The 19,813-nt window shown below is 45.8% G+C and overlaps 1 protein-coding gene across 1 annotated transcript in view; it reads left to right on the forward strand.

Annotated features, from left to right (window-relative positions):
• The window catches only part of mgat4b (alpha-1,3-mannosyl-glycoprotein 4-beta-N-acetylglucosaminyltransferase B), a 452,622-nt gene that overhangs the window by 183,991 nt on the left and 248,818 nt on the right, over positions 1–19,813 (forward strand). The window contains exon 2 of the mRNA XM_072512689.1: positions 19,549–19,728. Within this exon, the coding sequence (XP_072368790.1) occupies positions 19,549–19,728 (180 nt within the window). The remainder of the gene's footprint in view (positions 1–19,548; positions 19,729–19,813) is intronic.

The following is a 19,813-nucleotide window of genomic DNA, read 5'->3' on the forward strand; positions in this document are numbered from 1 at the left end:
GGGAGGTTCTGTTGGCATGAGTTTTGCAGCAGTCATTGTGTAGAGTAAATACTTGGGGCTTGTGTTGAAGTGTTCGCTTCATTTAGTTGTGAAATGTTGCAATGTCCTCTGTATTAATCTCAAGCTGTTGCTTGGTAAATGCACAAAAAGCGTGGAGACTCTCTGCAGACGGCAAAGGCTGTCTGAAATGCTGAGAGTCTGACTCTGGCAATTTTTATATTCATTCAAGGATGTGGATGTCACTGGCTAGGCCCTTGGCTTAGTGGCTTGCTAGGCCCTTTTAATGGGCAGTTAAGAGTTGAGCAATTTGCAGTGAATCTGGAATTGCTAAAATACATTAGTGATGGTCACCACTAACTCTTTGTTCCAAATTCATTTATTTACTGAATTGAAATTCCGAGCTGCTGCACTGGGATTTGTACTCGTGTCTTCAGATCATTAATCATAGTCCAGTAACATAACGCCTATGGTATTTCCCTGGATTGTTGACCCTGAATAGATTTAGTTGATATTTTGATCCAACTCTCGGAACATCTGTTTTATAATAATGTGAGTTCCTACATCATGACGTTTTGTACTTTATTTGACCTGGCCTCTTTACTCTGACCTAGATGTATCAACCCATATCCTATACGCTGGTCCAGAGACTCTGCAAATGTTGATTTCCATCATAATTCAGTCCGATTACCCCAGATTAGTTCACTGTGTCAGGGTCGGATCTCTCCCCAATGCTCCTGTTTCACCACAAAGTTTAACATTTCAACTTTGCAGTGGGTTCCCTTTCTAATTCTCTCTTGTGGTGCTCTCGAGAATATTTCAGAAAATTTAATTTCTAAACCATTTGTAGGATATTACTGAAATGTAGGTTATCATTTGGGTACCTGTGATTTTGGCCATTGGAGACTAAAACTGATTTTTCATTATGTAATTGGCCAGGAAAGAGAGTTTGGATGAAAATGAGAGCGTATTTCATGTACTTTTATTTTCAAGTCAGGCTTTCCTACTTTACTTTGGGCCAGCAAAAGTGTTCCTCCCCCGTTCCCTTTCTCCCCCTTCCCTTTCTTTCCTCGCCTCTCTCCCCTCAACCCCTTCCCCCTCTCGCCCCTTCTCTCCCTTTCTTTCCCTCTCTTCCTATCCCCTACTGCCTGTTGTAGTCCTTGTGGTGAAGGTGCTCCTACAATGTGGTTTGGTCGCGAGTTCCAGGTTTTTGACCCAATTGCAATATATTTCCATATTTTAAAAATATATATTTTTATTAGGGTATTTGCATGTTTTTATAATAATAACAGCGACATAAACATGGTACAATAAGCATTTCCACCCCTGTATTTCCTTGTATTGTGTGACTTCAAGGTGTTGGTATTCCCATGTGCCTGCAGCATTTGTCCTTCAAGTTCGTCGAGATTGTGGGTTTGGGAAACTTGTTATTTGCAAGTGTAGCAGGCTACTATATGCAAGCAAAGAAGTTAGATATGTTCTTCCCAAACAAGCTGCCCTTACCACATGTCCTCTCTCCAATTACTTTAGATCCAAAAATACTAAGTTCTGATATGTCCATCTAATTTTTATTTGAATGAGTCTTGTTAGTTTCAGGTGATTCCCTGGTTGACCTGTTTGAGTAGCGCAGCTTTAAATTGACTTGTTTTAATCAATTTTATTAGGCCAATCACATGGATCGCTGTAACAGTGGACTCAAACCACTGCTGCTCCCAGTTTAACTTCTTTCAGTGACAAGTTTAACTTCTTTCAGTGACAAATAGGCTGACTCATAATTCTTTTGACTGTGAAATCAGACAAAATCTGATCACATTAGTGGATATTGGGATTGTTGGTCAAAAGCGTGGTCGAAGAGCACCTTCAGGAGGAGTTAAGCACCTAGACAGCTGAAGGCATGGTCGCCAGTGGTGAAGTGATGAAAACCCGATATGCAGTAGGCCAGAATTGAAGAAGCGCAAATACCTCTGGATATAGGGTTGGAGGAAGGGCAGCACGGTGGCACAGTGGTTAGCACTGCTGCCTCATAGCACCGAGGACCCGGGTTCGATCCCGGCCCTGGGACACTGTCAGTGTGGAGTTTGCACATTCTCCCCGTGTCTGCGTGGGTCTCGCCCCCACAACCCAAGAAGATGCACAGGGTAGGTGCATTGGCCACGCTAAATTGCCCCTTAATTGGAAAAATGAATTGGGTACTCTAAATTTTTTTAATTTTTTATTAAAAAGTAAATAAATAAAAATAAGGGTTGGAGGAAGTTACAGAGATCGGGCGAGGTGAGGCTGTGCAGGGATTTGAAAACAGGATGATGAATTTAAAATCAAATGTTGCAGGAATAGGAGCCATTGTGAGCCAGCAAACATGGGGTTCTGGGTAAATAATAACATAGTGCATCAATATTTTTAAATATAAATAACTCAGTAACTTCTACATAGTATTGCTATCATGCAACTTTGGTGTGTTTGGAATTTATTTTGGGGAGCAGGTGTTGTAAATATTAGAAAATATAGGAGCCCACATGGCTGATGGATATACTCCAGCCTATTTCTTTCTGGTTGTCTGGTAGAATGACAGGAAAGTATTCTCTGGATTTATGTGTCACTGACTAGGCCAGCATTTGTTACTGTCTCTAGATGCCCATGTGAAGGTGGTGATGGTGAACCACTGCCATGACCAGTCTGTGTGATGACTTGCTTCCACTCCAAGGAGGTGGGTAATGGTGTGGCAGAATAGCCCAATCATGGATTCGCAGACTTTGCTACAGGTTTGGCAGGTGGTCATTAATGAGGTGGGTGGGACGCTCTGGATTTTGTGCTCTCCTTCCGCTGTTTATACGTGGCCTCTGCTCCACCCTATGACGCTCGAGGTGATTGGAGCCTTCGCGGATGCTTCTTCTCCAGTTGGTGTATTCTAAGGCAAGCGATTTCTATGTGTCAGTGGGGTTGTTGCATTTATTTTGGGAGGCTTTCAGAGTGTCCTTGCAGCATTTCCTCTGCCGGAGCTCGAGTAGAACACCTGTTTCGGGAATCTTGTGTCACAGCCGGTCAAGTGTGACCAGTGCCCCAATACTGGGATATTGGCCAATACTGGGAGAGGCCACTCACGTTGGTATGCCTATCCTGCCAGTGCATTTGCAGGATTTTGCAGAGGCAACGTTGGTGATATTTCTCCAAGGGTTTGAGATGTCTGCAGTACATTGTCTATGTTTCTGACGCATACAAGAGTGTGAGTAACATGACTGCTCTGTAGCCCATTAGCTTGGTGCTGTGTTTGAGGTCTCGGTCTTCGAACACTCTCTTCCTCAGGCATCTGAACACTGCACTGGCACTACATTGGAGTCGATGCTGGATTTCGTCATCTAAGTCTGCTTGCGTCGAGAGGAGGCTCCCCAGGTATGAGACGTCCAGGGTCTCACTGTGGATCTTGAGAGTTGGGGGCAGTTTTGTGCAGCAGGATCGGGCTGGTAGAGAACCTTTGTTTTCTAGATGTTTAGTCTGAGGCCCATTCTCTCCTATGCCTTGGTGAATGAGTCAATGATGGTTGTATCTCGGCCTCTTAAGTTTGCATGCGTACCGGCGTTGTCTGCGTACTGCAGCTCGTTGACAGAGGTTGGAGTGGTCTTGGTGCTGGCTTGGAAGCTTCGGAGGTTGAACAGTTTCTCGCTTGTCTGAACACACTGATGATGAAAACAGCCAACTTATTTTGAAATTTGATAATGGCTGCTGATTCTCCCTAATTCTCCGCTCTCACCCGAGCGCAACGTGGCCAGAGCATCATGCCCAATGTATGATTTAAGAGGGGACTTAGAAGTTTCCACAACATTGTGGACCAGTTATGAGTGGCCACGTCAATTTTAAGAGATAAACGTTACTGTCCCGATTTCATTTGTGTGGTTTAAAGGCAGTTTTCTACATGGACGAACATGCAGCTCATGGGTGATTGGATCCATTGACACCAGTAGCTATGTTTTTTTTCAATTAACCCAGCCATTTTCCCCTGGGTTACACTGGGCAATTGTTGGCCGAGGTGAATAATTTTAGGACATGTACCTTGAGCAAGTTTATATTCTTACTTGGCTTTGTCGGTGCAAACACCAGTTACATTAAGATGGTCAGATGGGTAAAGAGGGCGAGGGGGGAGTGATCTTGCATGCTTTCACAATGGCCTCTATAGTGCAGTAGAATTCAGCAATGTTGGAATCTAGTTCAATTCATTTTTGTCCAAGGTTTAGCATGGTATTAATTTTAAAAAAATAAAAAAATCTAATACAATACAGAAGGGATTTAAAAATAAGCATGATTCACAGAAATCATGTGCCAGGTTAGCTTGATCCAACACAGTTGCAACATTTGATTCAAAAACATAAAACACTGAACAATCTCAGCAGGTCTGAGAGCAACTGTAGAGAGAAAAAGGAGCTAACGTTTTGAGTCTGGATGACTTTGTCAAAGCAATGTTTGATTAGTTTTTCAGAGAATCACACAGACATGAGGAGCCAAAACAGTTAATTCACTAATGCGAAGTATCCCTTATGATTTGTTCAGAAAGATTTTTGATTCATAATTTGCTTTGAGCCTAAGAGGGAGTTATTTCAATTCATTAGGGCCCTCATTTTCTATTGAAGGTATTCATCAGCCTGTCTTTTTCCGAGGGAGAGTTGGGCCAGATGGAACTGTATAGAATTTACATCACAGAAACAGATTGGTGTTTATGCTCCACATGGGCTCCTTCTAACCCTATCGACATATCTTTCACTTCTTCAGGTGTTTGTTGCTTTCCCGTGGGTGCCTCTTGCTGTATTTTTAAAGCTCTTGTCAACTCCCTCGTTGCCCAAATTTGTTTAATATTGTTTGAAAATGTTCCTGTAAAGTGCCTTGGGTCATTTTGCCACGTGAAGGTGCTATATAAATACAAGATTGCTGTTGAAAGAGTAACTACAAGTACTGATTCCCTAACCAAGTCTGGAAACTGCATTTACGGTCACCTAATGATTGACTGGAAGCAGCCAGTGTACCGTTTGAAAAACATGCAATCAGAGAGAAAAAGTGCAACACCTCAATCATGACTGAAAGTGAACAAACACTTAACAGTCCTAAAATGGATTAAAACAACAATGGCCTATTTAATTTGAAGAACTCTTAGCAAACCATGATGTCTTATTTAATGTTTTCTTTTTATTCTTTCACTAAGGGATATTAGTGACCCACCTAATTTTTACAACAATCGATGACAATAGAATAATCCATAGAATCAGTACAGAAGGAGGCAATTTGGACCATCAAGTCTACAGTGACCCTCTGAAAGAGCACCCTATCTAGGCCCAGTCCCCCGCCCAATCTCCCCACCCTACCTACTCCACACATCTTTGGATATTGGGGAGCAATTTTAGCATGTCAAATCCACCTAACCTGCGCAACTTTGAACTGTGGGAGGAAACCGGAGAACTCAGAGTAAATCCACGCAGACACAAAGCATGTATAGTCTCCGCACACAGTCACCAAAATTAAATCTAGGTTCCTGGCACTGTGAGGAAGCAGTGCCACCATGCCACCCTTGATAGGTCCATGGTCATCATTACAGAGATTAGTTTTCAATTTCAGATTACTGAATTAATTGATTTCAAATTCCACCAGCTGCCTGAACCCATGTCCCCAGAGCATTAGCCTGGACCTTTAGATTACTAGTCCAGGGATGCAACGACTACACCACCACCCCTCCGAGAAGGTTGCCTCTGCCCCAGCAAATACTGTCACAGAATTTCGATCTGAACGTTGCACCAAGTCGCAGGATATATACAGCATGGTGAAAGAACAATTCTGCTTTTGATCCGTGCTGTAAACTCTATGTAATCATTTGAAACAGACCATTCAGCCTAACTGGTCCATGCTGGTGTTTATTGCCTAAATTAGACAGTCTCACCCTATTCCAACTAATCCTATCAACATATCCTTCTATTTCTTCATACCTCATGTGGAACCTGTCTTAACCTTAAACGCAACTACACTGTTTCTGGGGAAACCTGATTGCCAGACATTTGGTTTGAATCTGGAACTTGGTACCATAAAGAGTAGTTGAGACTCTTAGCATAGATGCAGGATTTGCCAAAATGATTAGAGCACAAGAACTAGGAGCAGGAGTAGGCCTTCAATCCTATTTGATCAGTCATCAAGCTTGTATCTGATGATCATCTTACTGCACTATTCCCATACTGCTGAACCCAAAAATCTATGGCCTCTGTCTTGAGACTCGAGGACTGAATATCCACATCTCTCAGGAGTAGAGAATTTCATGGATTTACGACCTTTTGGATGAAGCAAATTATCTTCATTTCAATCCTAAATGGCCGACCCCTATTTCTGAGACTGTAGTCCCAGTTCTATATTTTAGCTCTCAGGGAAATGCTGAACAAGGTGGGGCTATTTTCCCTAGGAAAATGAAGGTAGAAATGCCTTCATTAATACGGTACATGAAGAGAAAATAGTTCCACTTACAGCGGAGACCAGAACTAGGGGTTATAAATATAACAAAGTCTCTTATAAATCCAATAGGGAAATTCAGGAGAAACATTTTTTAGCCAAAGTGATGGGAATGTATAAGTCATTATATATGGAATAATTGAGATCAATAGGATCAATGTATTCTTTTATTTGTTTTTTAGCATATTATACATGAAAGAAAACAATACAAAACAACAAAGCCCCTCCCTTCACTCTACCAACCAACATCCCAATAACTCAAAGAATAGCCCCCTTTCCCACCCCCACCCTAAGTCCCCATGAGCAGCTGTCAGTAACCAGCTCTTTAAAATGATATTTTTTTCTCCAATTAACAGGCAATTTAGCATGTCTGGAGCGGAGGGTGCTCATAAGGCTCTCTGCAGTGGGTTGCAGGGCTCACTCGTACCTGACACTGTCGCCCTTCACCCGCTCTGGGGGATTCCTGGAATCTGGCACATCTTAATTGAAGGTTCTTTTGTTTTTCTGCCTCCTTAAATGTTTCAGGCAGTGTCCTATTGTCGTTTCCACCCCCCCCCCCCCCCTCCACCAACGCCCCGCCTCCCTCCATCCTCACCACCCTCCTTTTCCCTCTCTACCCACCACCACCCCTTCCTTTCCCTTCTGTTGGTACAGAGGCGAGAGTATCTGGTCTCTCCAGCGCAAAGTTTAGTTTGTGTACCGTTTATTTTTTAGTACAACTGTGTTGTGAACTGTTTTAATAATCAGAGTATCCACCCCCCTCCCCCCGTACATTGGTACTGAGGGGAGGGTACCCTGTTTCTCCAACACAAAATTAGTGTTTGTACCGTTTGGACTTGTATATATTTTTTACTGTTTGAATAAAAAGATATGGCCAATCCACCTATCTTGCACTTTGAGTTGTGGGAGTGCAACCCACGCAGACACTGGGAGAATGCGCAAACTCCACATGGACAGTGGCCCGGGGCTGGGATCGAAGCCGGGTCCTCGGCGCCATGAGGCAGTAGTGCTAACCACTATGCCACCATGCCGCCCTTAACCACCAGCTCTTTTAAATGAAGACCCCATCTCTTGTGAATCGCCTGAATCGCCCCCTCAAGGTAAACGTAACCTTCTCCAAATACAGAAACTCCATCAGGTCCCCCAGCCACACTGTGTTACGGGCAGAGAGGATGACCTCCACCCCAACAGGACCTGCCTGCGAGCAATCAGCGAGGCGAAGGCTAAGATGCCTGCTCCTGCTTCCGTCTGCAGCTCCCGCACGTCCAACACCCAAAATATTGCTGACATGGTGCTGAAAAACGCCCCCCAAAATGTCTCCAATTTCGGGCAGGACCAGAACACGTGTGTGGTTGGCTGTACCTCTCCCAAATCAATCGCAAGTGTCCTCCACCCCCTCAAACAACCATCTCATCCTCGACCTCATCAGGTGTGCCCTGTGAACCACCTTTAACTGTGTTAACCCCAGCCTCGCACGCGAGGTTGAGGCACTAATGTAGAAGGCCCCCATTGCCACTGTTCGTACAAATGTCCTCAACTCTGGTTATTTTCAATTGTATAGGGGCATGGGACAGGTGTATCCACTGTCCCCGCTCCTGTTTGCTTTGGCAATCGAACTGCTTGCTATGGTGCCAAGGTCTTCCCTTCGCAGCACCTCACACCACAACCCCCCCCTCCAGCGCCACACACAGCTCCTCCTCCCACTTGGTCTTAACCCCCTCCAGCGATGCCATATCCTCCTCCAAAATCTTCCTATAAATTGGTGAGATTGCCCCCCCCCCGCCCTCAAACCCATCACTGACAGCACCCTCTTCAACAATGAGATGGGGATGTCACCAGAAATGGTGGGAAAACCTTCCTTGCAAAGTACCACATCTGCATATATCTAAAGGCCTGCCCCTAAGGAAGGAGGCCATTTTGTCCATGGAGTCTGCACCAACCCTCCAAAAGAGCACCTTACCTCAGCCCACTCCCCTGTAGCCCCACCTAACCTGTACATCCCAGGACAAGAGGCAATTTTATCTTGGCCAATCGACCTAACCTGCACATCTTTGGGCAATGGGAGAAACCCTACACCGTCATGAGTGCAAAATTTCACGCAGTCACCCAAGGTCAGAATTGAACCCGGGTCTCTGGTGCTGTGAGGCAGCAGTGCTAACCACTTTGCCACAGTGCCGCCCCTGTTGGGAGTTAGTTTGTAATTAGCAATTAGGATGAATTTTTGGAAGGGAATGCAATTCTTGGCTGTAGATTCTGCATGCTGCAAGTGTTCTAATCGTGCTTCATGTCAAAGTGGAGGAGGCAGACGCCTGAAGCATTGAGCCAACAGCTGGAATGAACAGACCTATGACAATAAATGACAATCACATTTTCTGTTGGGGAGCGCACATCTGATGTTTGCCCATTTATTCATAGAAAGCAGTTCGCGGTTGTGTCATTACCACATTAATAGAAAAACAGTACGGGTGCTTAACTTCAGCATGCTGGCAGTAATTGTGCATGCTGCTTTCATTAACCGAGTGACGATTTTATTCTTCAGCATGCTAATTATCACTACATGTTTAACCCTCAAAGATGAGATTCTGCTGTGCAACTCAAAAGAAAGATTTGCAATTATATGCTGCCTTTCGTGACCTCACGCACTTCAGAACGAACAAAATACTTTTGAAGTGAAGCCACAGTACTGTAGGAACCATAGCAGCCAATTTGTGCACAGCAAGCTCCTGGAAACAGCAATGTTGAGAAATACAGACGATCTGTTTTTTAATGATGTGAGTTGAGGGACAAATATTGGTCCAGGACACCAAAGAGAACTCCCCTGTTCCCCTTTTAATTAGTGCCGTGGGATCTTTTACATCACACACCATCCTGACTTGGAACTAAATTGCTGTTCCTTTGCTGCCACTAGTCAAAATCCTGGAACTCCCTCCCCAATACCAATGTGGCTGTTTCACAACACATGGACCTCACAGGTTCAGGAAGGCACTCTTCTCTCGAGGGCAATTAAGGATGGGCAATAAATGCTGGCCTCGCCATGCGATATCCACATCCCATTAACAAATACAAAAACAAAGTCCATCTGAGTTCTAGATTTTCACTACTTTTGTGAGGGCCACGAGGAATCCAGCATGAGTTTTAAGGATACAAAGAAATAACATTTATTTACAATAATATATATATATATATATATATATATACATACACACAACAGCAGCAACAACTTCGCTTGCTGCTCACTCCTTCCTGGCTGGTTCCATACTGGCCAGCTTTATTTATACAGGGAGTCTGCTAATGATTTCTCCGCCCCCCTCATTGGGGAAACTCATACTCTCACAGGATTGTGGGAATGTCATTAGTCCCCAGCCAATGGTAAGCAGGCAGGTTATAACACCCCCCCCCCCCCCCCCCCACCCCCTCCCCTCCCCCAAAGTCCAAGGAATCCACCGAAGACCCTGGCGAAGGAGGGCGTCGGACTCGTTTTGCCGCAGACCGGACACCATTTGCACGCGGTGCTGGATCTGGTGGCGTGTAACGAGACGGAGACCGGCGCTTCCGTGATGAACGGCGTAACGGTTGTACATCCACGGCCCGTGGGCCCGAGGATTCCCCCTCTGATGCGTCCTGTGTCTCCATCTCGGAGTCAGAGTCTGATGCCTCCGTCATCTCGGCATCTCTATCTCCACGCAGTTCTGTAACGACCTGCGCAGGCTTTGAGTGTGGCACCAGAGGAAGATTGTGAGGACTACTTTCCATTGTGTCTGGTCTCTGTGGCTGTAGAAACGAGCTCTGTGGGCGGGGAATCTTTGGAAGGGATAGTCTTCTGGACCAAGCGTGGTCTACATGTTTGCACTGGAGGTGACCCTGGGCTAGCACCTGGTAAGAGATGGGGCCCGTTTGGCGAAAGATTACGCCAGGGACCTACTGGGCACTACCAGCAAAATTTCGAACGAACGCTGGGTCACCGGGCGCAAACTGCCGAATCGGCCGATGCCGAGAAAAAACATGTCCCTGCTGTTCTTGTGTGCGGCGTACTTTTGCGCCAATGTCCAAGAAAACCATGCTAAGGTGGGTGCGAAGTCTCCGGCCCATTACGAGTTCTGCGGGAGCTACCCCAGTCACTGCATGGGGGTGGTCCTATACGAAAACAAAAAGCGAGCCAGTCTCGTGTCCATTGACCCGGAAGACTGCTTCTTTAGGCCTCGTTTGAATGTCTTCACTGTGCGCTCCGCCAACCCATTTAAAGCCGGGTGGTAAGGGGCAGTGCGGATATGGCGTATGCCATTCAACTTCATGAACCTCGCAAACTCCTCACTTGTGAATGGAGTGCCGTTATCCATGACCAGCACCTCAGGGAGGCCATGCGTACTAAAAGACAAATGCATCTTCTCAACTGTTGCGCAGGACGTTGTGCCTACCATCTTATGCACCTCTAGCCATTTAGACTGGGCATCAATTAATAAAAGGAACATGGATCCTTGAAAAGGGCCGGTGAAATCTGCATGCAAGCGCCCCCAAGGCCGCCCTGGCCATTCCCAGTTATGTAGGGGCGCGGCCGGCGGACGTTTCTGATGCTCCTGGCAAATGGAGCAGTTTTGGGCCACCTTCTCAATGTCGGTGTCGAGGCCTGGCCACCAGACATAACTCCTGGCCAACATTTTCATTTTGGTCACACCTGGATGCCCATTGTGCAAGTCTCTTAATATCAGCTCCTGTTTTTTTTCCGGGACAATCACACACGTCCCCCACAAGAGGGTGCCATCTTCCATGCTGAATTCTGACAGCCCGCAACTCGCATGGGAGCGGTCTATGCTGCCCACCATACAGGACTATGTGCCGAACCTTTGATAGGACTGGCTCCATCTGGGTCCACTCACGGATCTGTGATGCCGTGACAGGCAAGGTGTCCATAAAATTTAGGGTTGCAACCACCTCACCGGTCGTGGGGGTCGACATGGGGCTGGTCGATAATGGCAATCGGCTCAGTGCGCCGGCATTCACTATCTGCGTTCCTGGTTTGTGCTCCAGAGAATACTCGTATGCAGCAAGCAACAAAGCCCAGCACTGGATCCGTGTGGAAGCAATGGGCGGTATTGGCTTATCCTCAGGAAAAGTCCCAGCAGAGGCTTATGATCAGTCACGATAGTGAAGTGGCGGCCATACACGTACTGGTGGAAACATTTCACCGCAAAGACCACTGCCAGGCCCTCCTTCTCGATCTGCGGGTACTTTTTTTCTGCTGCAGTCAAATGTGCGGGAGGCGAAAGCTATCGGCCGCTCGGCCCCGTTCTCCATCTTGTGGGACAGGACAGCCCCAATACCATACGGGGATGCATCACGTGACGAGCAAAGGCTTTCCAGGATCATAGTGGGTTAGTAACCCAGACGACGACAATTGTTGTTTTACCCGCCGGAAAGCGGTTTCTTGCGGCTGACCCCAAACCCAGGTGTGATTTTTCTTTAGCAGAAGGTGCAACGGGGCCAGCGTAGTTGCCAGATTGGGGAGGAACTTCCCGTGATAGTTTACGAGGCCGAGAAAAGAACGAAGATGCGAAGTGTCAGTCGGGGCGGGGGCATGTTGAATCGCGCGCACCTTCTCTGCGACGGGGTGCAAACCATCCCGGTCCACCCGATAACCCAGGTAGACTACTTCCTTCGCCTGAAAGATGCACTTTGTGCGACAAAACAGACTCCAGCCTCCGAAAAGCATCTAAGGGCAGCCTCCAGATTTTCCAAATGTTCCTGCTCCGACGTCCCTGTGATCAAAACGTCATCTAAGTAGACAGCGACACATGGTAAACCTCTCAAAATGCCCACCATAACGCGTTGAAAAATAGCGCAGGCAGAGGATACTCCAAAGGGCAAACGTGTATATTCATACAGGCCCCAGTGTGTATTAATCGTTACATATGGTTGGGAGGCAGGGTCCAGCTCCAACTGTAGGTAGGCGTAACTCATATCTAATTTTGTGAACGAGAGTCGGCATGCAACCTTCGCGTAGAGATCCTCTATGCGATGCATTGGATAACTGTCGAGTTGGGAAGCCGTATTCACTAAGTTTATAGTCGCCGCACAAGCGAACTGTGGCATCTGGCTTCATTACAGGTACAATTGGTGCTGCCCAGTCAGCGAAACGAATGGGCCTGATAATACCCAAAGTCTCCAAACGAGTGAGCTCCCCTGCTACCTTCTTGAGCAAGGCGTAAGGCACCGGGCGCGCCTGGAAATAGCGCGACGTGGCTCCTGGTTCTACTAGGATTCAGGCTACGGTCCCTTTTATTTTCCCCAAATCGGACTGGAATACATCTGGGTATTGTCCTAGCGCTTCAGTCAACCCTCCAGAAACTGTTTGGAGGATGTGCTGCCACTGCAACCGCAAATGGCGCAACCAGTCCTGACCCAACAGGCTGGGCCCATTGCTGCGCACCACGATAAGTGGGAAACGCCCCTCTGGCGTCCATAAACAACAGGGGTCATCGTAGTTCCTGCAATGTCCAATGGTTCCCCTGTGTAGGTGGCCAACCTGACCTGTGTGTCGGTTAATGTAAGGGTCTGTATACCCTGCTTGATGCGGTCGAATGTCCTCTGGGCGATCACGGAGAACGCTGCGCCAGTGTCCAACTCCATCTCAAGCGGGTGACCATTGACCCGTACTGTCACCTTAATGGGGGCCACACGGGGAGCTGCCACACAATGCAGCTGCAGGCAGTCGTCCTCCGTCTCCACGTCCTCAGGAGTAGTCGCCGCAGGTTCATCCACATGGAAGGTACGGCCACTGGGCTGGCCCCAGTTTTGGTCGGAACGACGGCGCCTCTGGCGCCCCCAGGACCGGCGTCCGCGACGAGGTCGGCGCCTACAAGTCTGACATGGACATGGCACCTCATCCATTGGTTCTGGAGAAGGCTCTTTTCGGGGAGGAATGTCCGACGGCCACTGGCGTCGATCCAGACGTCGCCTCGCCCAAGAGTGCAGGAGTGCAGAGGGACGTTTTCGGACGGAAAGGGTTGCGCCCCAAGGCATGCACCTCCATTCCCTGTAGCTCCTGCACTCCTCGTTCTGCGCTCTCTCGGGACAATACTATTTGAATGGCCTGTTGAAAAATCAATGTTGGCTCAGCTCACAACTGTCTCTGGGTGGCCGCATTGTTAATACCGCAAACCATACGGTCGCGTAACATTTCTGACAAGGTCTCACCATAGTCGCAGTACCCGCAATCCTGCGTAGCCTGGATAGAAAGTCGGCAAGGGATTCTCCTGGGGTCCTCTCAGCTTTATTAAACCGGTAACGTTGGACTATCGTGGACGGGGTTGGGTTAAAGTGTTGCCCCACTAAGTTCACAAGTTCATCAAACGTTTTGGTGTCCGGCGCAGCTGGACACGTAAGGCTCCTAATCACCCCAAACTTATGCGGGCCGCAGGCGGTGAGCAATATGACCACCTGCCGCTCGTTTTCGGTGATGTTGTTTGCCCGGAAATAGTAACGCATCCATTGTGCGTACTGGTTCCAGCTTTCCAGCGCAGCATCAAAAACATCCAAACGTCCGTACAGAGGCACGGTGTAATAGAAAACAACTTCCAACCTGTATCCAACAAAAATCCAGGGAGGTGGCTTCAGCAGTGTAGACAGCTATTCACTTTAACCCTTGTCACCAGTTTTATGAGGGCCACAAAGAATCCAGCATGAGTTTTAAGGATACAATATATATATTCCAAACTGGCCAGCTTTATTTATACAGGGAGTCTGCTAATGATTTCTCCGCCCCCCTCATTGGGGGAAGCTCATGCTCCCACAGGATTGTGGGATTGTCATTTGTCCCCAGCCAATGGAAAGCAGGCCGGTTATAACAACTACCTTTTGAAATGAAATGAAATTAAATGAAAATCGCTTATTGTCACAAGTAGGCTTCAAATGAAGTTACGGTGAAAAGCCCCTAGTCGCCACATTCCAGTGCCTGTTCGGGGAGGCTGGTACGGGAATTGAACCGTGCTGCTGGCCGGCATTTGTCTGCTTTCAAAGCCAGCGATTTAGCCCTGTGCTATGCAACAAACGTTTCCTGAGTTAAGTCCAGAAAAGGACCAACACACAAGTTTAATATTGTACCCTATTGTTCAGAACAATAGAGTATGAGAATAAGCTTGCAGGAACATAAAATTGACTGTAAACGCTTCTATAGGTATGCGAAGCGGGAAAGATTGATGAAGACAAATGAAATGAGAAATGAAATGTCTTGCAGTCCGAAACAGGGGCATTTATAATGGGGAACAAAGAAATGGCTGACCAACTAAATACATACTTTGGTTCTGTCTTCACAAAGGAGGCCACAAATAAGATACCGTTTTGGTCTCCTTATCTGAGGAAGGATGTTCTTGCTCTAGAAATAATGCAGCGACGGTTTACCAGACTCATTCCTGGGATGGCAGGACTGACTTATGAGGAGAGATTGAGTCGGTTAGGATTGTATTCACTAGAATTCAGAAGAATGAGGGGAGATCTCATAGAAACCTATAAAATTCTAACAGGACTAAACTAAGTAGATACAAGCAGGATGTTCCTGATGGTGGGGGTGTCCCACAAGCAGGGGTCACAGTCTGAGGATATGGGGTAGACCGTTTAGGTCAGCAATCAGGTGAAATTTCTTCACGGAAAGGAGTTGAGGCCAAAACATTGCATGTTTTTATGAATCAGTTAGATACAGCACTTGGGGGCAGCACGGTGGCACAGTGGTTAGCACTGCTGCCTCACGGCGCTGAGGACCCATGTTCGATCCCGGCCCTGGGTCATTGTCCGTGTGGAGTTTACGCATTATCCCCGTTCTGGGTGGGTCTAACCCCCAAAAAGATGTGCAGGGTAGGTGGATTGGCCACACTAATTTGCCCCTTAATTGAAAAAAGTATCGGGTAGTCTAAATTTATTTTTAAAAACGATATAGCACTTGAATATGGTGGTGGGGGGAGGGGGGGGGTTGCGGGATCAGACTATAGAGTTGGATAATCAGCCATGATAGCGAATGGTGGAGCAGGCTTAAAGGGCCAAATGGCCTCCTGCTCCTACTTTCTATGTTTCTATTAACTTCTATCCACAGATGTTGCCTGACCTCTTGGGTATTTACTGCATTTTCTGCTCCTGAGGTCAAGCTGGTCAACAATGTTCTTCATTTGTTTACAATTTTAATACATAAGTATTGAACATGCAGGTTAATTTTTCTGTACATTTGAAGTTGATGGATGTTACCATTGGGCTAAGTGGCAGCTTTGCTCAGTGAATAACTCTCTTGCTTCTTAAGTCAGAAGGTTGTTAGTTCAAGCCACAGACTAGAATCTTGAGCAGTTGGCGCTCCCTGTGCAGAGCTGGGGTAGTGCCGTACCTATTAGTCAGAGCGGCAGTCCTGAAGGATGAAATATTAAATCAAGATCCCGTCTGCTGTTCAGGTGGGTCTGAAAGATTATGTGGCATTATATGAAGAAAAGTAGGGGAGTTCTTCCACTGCTCTGGCTAAGATCCAAACAATATATTGCAAAATTAAATTAACTAGTCATCAACTCGTTACCGTTGGTAGGACCTTGCTGTGCATAAATGTGCTTTTCATTTTGCCTACCTAATAATCTTGCAATGTGCCTTTATGGGATAGCAGCATCACATCACTCGAGGGGAAGTATGTCATATGATTCAACCTCTGTTCCACTTCGGCCTGTGAGCAGAACATAGCAGACACTGCCCTGCTGCTGCTGCTGTCTTCAAGCTTTCTATTTATGTGTACATGTTCCTATGTGTCTAGTTTACATAAATGAACCTACAAAACGTTTACACAGTCCTTGACGATGATTGTTGCTTTTATCAACAACCGGAAGCTACGTGCGGTCCATCTGGGCTCTGAGTGCGGCCCATGAGACACTTTGTTGACCCTGACCTACACTCTCGGTTGCCACATTCCACTGATTTTTGTCCATATTTTTTTCCCCCAGCGGTATGACGGAAGTGATACGCACATAAAGCAAGGGATTGCACACAACTCGAGAGAGCCATGTGCTCCCTCTGTGTACAAAACATAAATATTGATTTTGTCTGTACCATTTATTGATGACTGTTCTATTAATATATAAATTATTAAGCATTTTCTATAGCTAATGAAATATTCGGTGAGTTTTGAATGTATTCAACCTTGTTCATGGGGTCATTGTTAGTGAACAATCCTGATTTCAATCTTACGGCCCACTGAGATGAAGGAGGGCCATTCATATGGCCCACTCACTAGCCTATCACAGCTCTATACCATTATTAAAAACACATCATGGTGTCAGCAGTGGTATAACACAGTGTCAGCAAAATTTTTTTTTTTAAATATAAATTTAGAGTACCCAATTATATTTTTTCCAATGAAGGGCCAATTTTGCATGGCAAATCCACCTACCCTGCACATCTTTGGGTTGTGTGGGTGAGACTCCACACCCGGGATTGAACGCGGGTCCTCGGTGCCGTACGGCAGCAGTGCTAACCACTGTGCCACCGTCCCGCCACTAGTGGCAGCAAAATTAAGGATGACATACTTAACAGCTTTAGATTGTGCTCCAAGGCATAAGGTGACCTTCGGCATTGTGGTCATCGGACTGCAATGGAGCTGCTCTGTCAGACTGTTGAAATCACGGCATGGCAACTGCGCAGAAAAGCTTTGAAGACATCAGCAGGGCTGTGTTTTGCTCACATGCATAAGTGAAACCGAGGTAGGATCACATGACACACTTCCTTGCTTGTGGTGGCATGCTGCTGTAACTTAAAGGCATATTACAATTAAAATTCTTTGCCTGAAACAAGTTGCTAATGATCTGTTATTGGTTAAGATTGACACTGTGCCAGCGCCAACATACTATCCCTACAAATTCTAAAAAGACTTGAATCCACAGACATGGAAGGTCAAGGTGAAACCAACTACTGCTCAACTGTGTGTGTAACAGTTCACTTATTTTGTGTGCAGGATCCATAGTCCTGGAGTACAAATACAATCGATCCTACTGGGTGCCACTGATGATCTAAATTATGGAGACGAGGGCGGTATGGTGGCGTAGTGGTTAGCACTGCTGCCTCATGGTGCTGAGGACTCTGGTTCGATCCCAGCTTTGGGTCACACTCCCATGTGGAGTTTGCACATTCTCCCTGCGTCTGCGTGAGTCTCACCCCCGCAACCCAAAAAGATGTGCTAAGTAGGTGAATTGGCCATGCTAAATTGCCCCTTCTGTTATAACCTGCCTACTTACCATTGGCTGGGGACTAATGACTATCCCACAATCCTGTGGGAGTATGAACTTCCCCAATGAGGGGGGCGGAGAACCCACTAGTAAACTCCCAGTATAAATAAGTTGGCCAGTTCAGGAACCAGCAGGAAGGAGTATGTAGCAAGGGAAGTTACTGCCACTTTTATGTATATATGTTATAGTAAATAAATGTTATTACTTTGTATCCTTAAAACTCGTGCTGGATTCTTCGTGGCCCTTACAAAACCTTCATTGGAAAAAAAAAAGAATTGTATACTCTAAATTTATTTTTTTATAAATTACGGAGACCAAAGACCCAGCAATCACCGTCAACTGGCATGTAGTGACCATGCACTAATGACTAACAAAGAACTAGTCAGACCTCTTATTGTAGATCAATCATAGAAACGACTCCTATCACCTCAGTTCATGGCTTAACATGGAAATATTCAGAATGGTTCAACAAAATTGGCAGCTTCAAGGAAAGTCTTGTCAATTGATCTGGTACAATACAAATGCCAGCAGCTACAAAAAGAAATGGTGAAACATTCCACACTACAGAAACTGTGGAAAGCATTATTGAAAGATGGCCTGATTCAACTCAGTATGTTCACAAGCAAATGAGACCATTTTGGCCTTAGTGGGATGAGCTAGGCATCTCCTGAGGAGTGATATCTGAAGACAGGCAGGTGATCATACTGGACTCTTTATGAAATAATATTCTTTAACAGCTTCATCACTCACACATGGGCACAGATCGGACAAGAAGACTCCTAAGAGAGGCAGTCTAATGGCTGGGTATGAATAATGACATCGAAGTCATTGTCAAGAGGTGTGAGATATGTCAAGAGCATGGGCCTTGACAGCACAGACAACCACTGATTCCACATAAGTTCTTGTCCTTCCTTAGCCCAAAAGTCTCATCAGACCTCTTTTCATGTCCGTGGCAGTGACTACTTTACCAAGAACCCCATCATTCAACAATTGCACAATAGGTCAAGCACAACTGTTGCGCACACTCTTAAGTGTTATTTTCAGTCTATTTGGTGTGCCTAGAGAGATGATTATTGATTATGATTCGCAATTTATTGGTAAGCCATTTAAGGATATGTGAGAGAAGTGGAATATTGATCACATTACTTCTCATTACCTTAAATCTAACAGCCTAGCTGAGCAAATGATTTGCACAGTGAAATCCCTAATTCTCAAATGTACACCGACCAAGCAAGATCTGCACATAACCATTACAAAATCTGGGCGTACCAGCAGATTACCTCTATGCTTCAGACACTCATAGATCCATCGGTTCTATCCATTTATGTAATGGTAACTAAACATGAATATGTATTGTGAATAGTTATTCCTCTTTGGAAGGGTGGGGGCGGGGGAAATAACTATCTTTAAAAAGAAAGAGGGATGTTGTAATATGCTATTCAGGTTCTCGACGTTATGAATGCTTCTTTACTCTTTTTGACAAAGCTCACATGATCCCTCGTTATTCAAGGTTCCCAAAATCTATCATACTTATCCTTCATCCTCAGAAGAACATACAGGTCCTGAATACTAATCAACTTAACTTTTGAAAGACTTGGAAGTGACTTGAAATGCTACATCTGTTTCTCAGGTGGATGTAAACGGTCCTGCGTCACTATTCAAGGAAGAGCAGAAACATTGTCCCCCGTATGTATCTTGGGCCAATGTTTCTCCTCGAATCAAAAATAGACTAATTGCCTTTCATCTCATAGGTATAAGCAGGACAGCCTGAAAGTGTACATGCAATGTTTTATTGATCAGCGATGACTCATTTTTGCTCCTTCTGATATTTTTATTTTCCCAGGAGATGAGGTAGATATTTATCAACGGGAGTTTCTGGCACTTCGCGACAGACTGCATGCAGCTGAGCAAGAAAACCTCAAACGCTCGAAAGAACTGAACCTGGTCTTGGATGAGATAAAACGAGCTATTGCTGAGAAACAAACATTGAAGGATTTCAACAGGACCTGGAGCAATTTGTCAGGTACCTTCTATTATACATTGGATCTACTCTGCACAGGACAATGTGCCTGCTATTTGTGTAGAACCTTTAATGTAGGAAAAACATC

This window comes from Scyliorhinus torazame, chromosome 7 (assembly GCF_047496885.1).
Source record: "Scyliorhinus torazame isolate Kashiwa2021f chromosome 7, sScyTor2.1, whole genome shotgun sequence".
Taxonomy (NCBI): domain Eukaryota; kingdom Metazoa; phylum Chordata; class Chondrichthyes; order Carcharhiniformes; family Scyliorhinidae; genus Scyliorhinus; species Scyliorhinus torazame.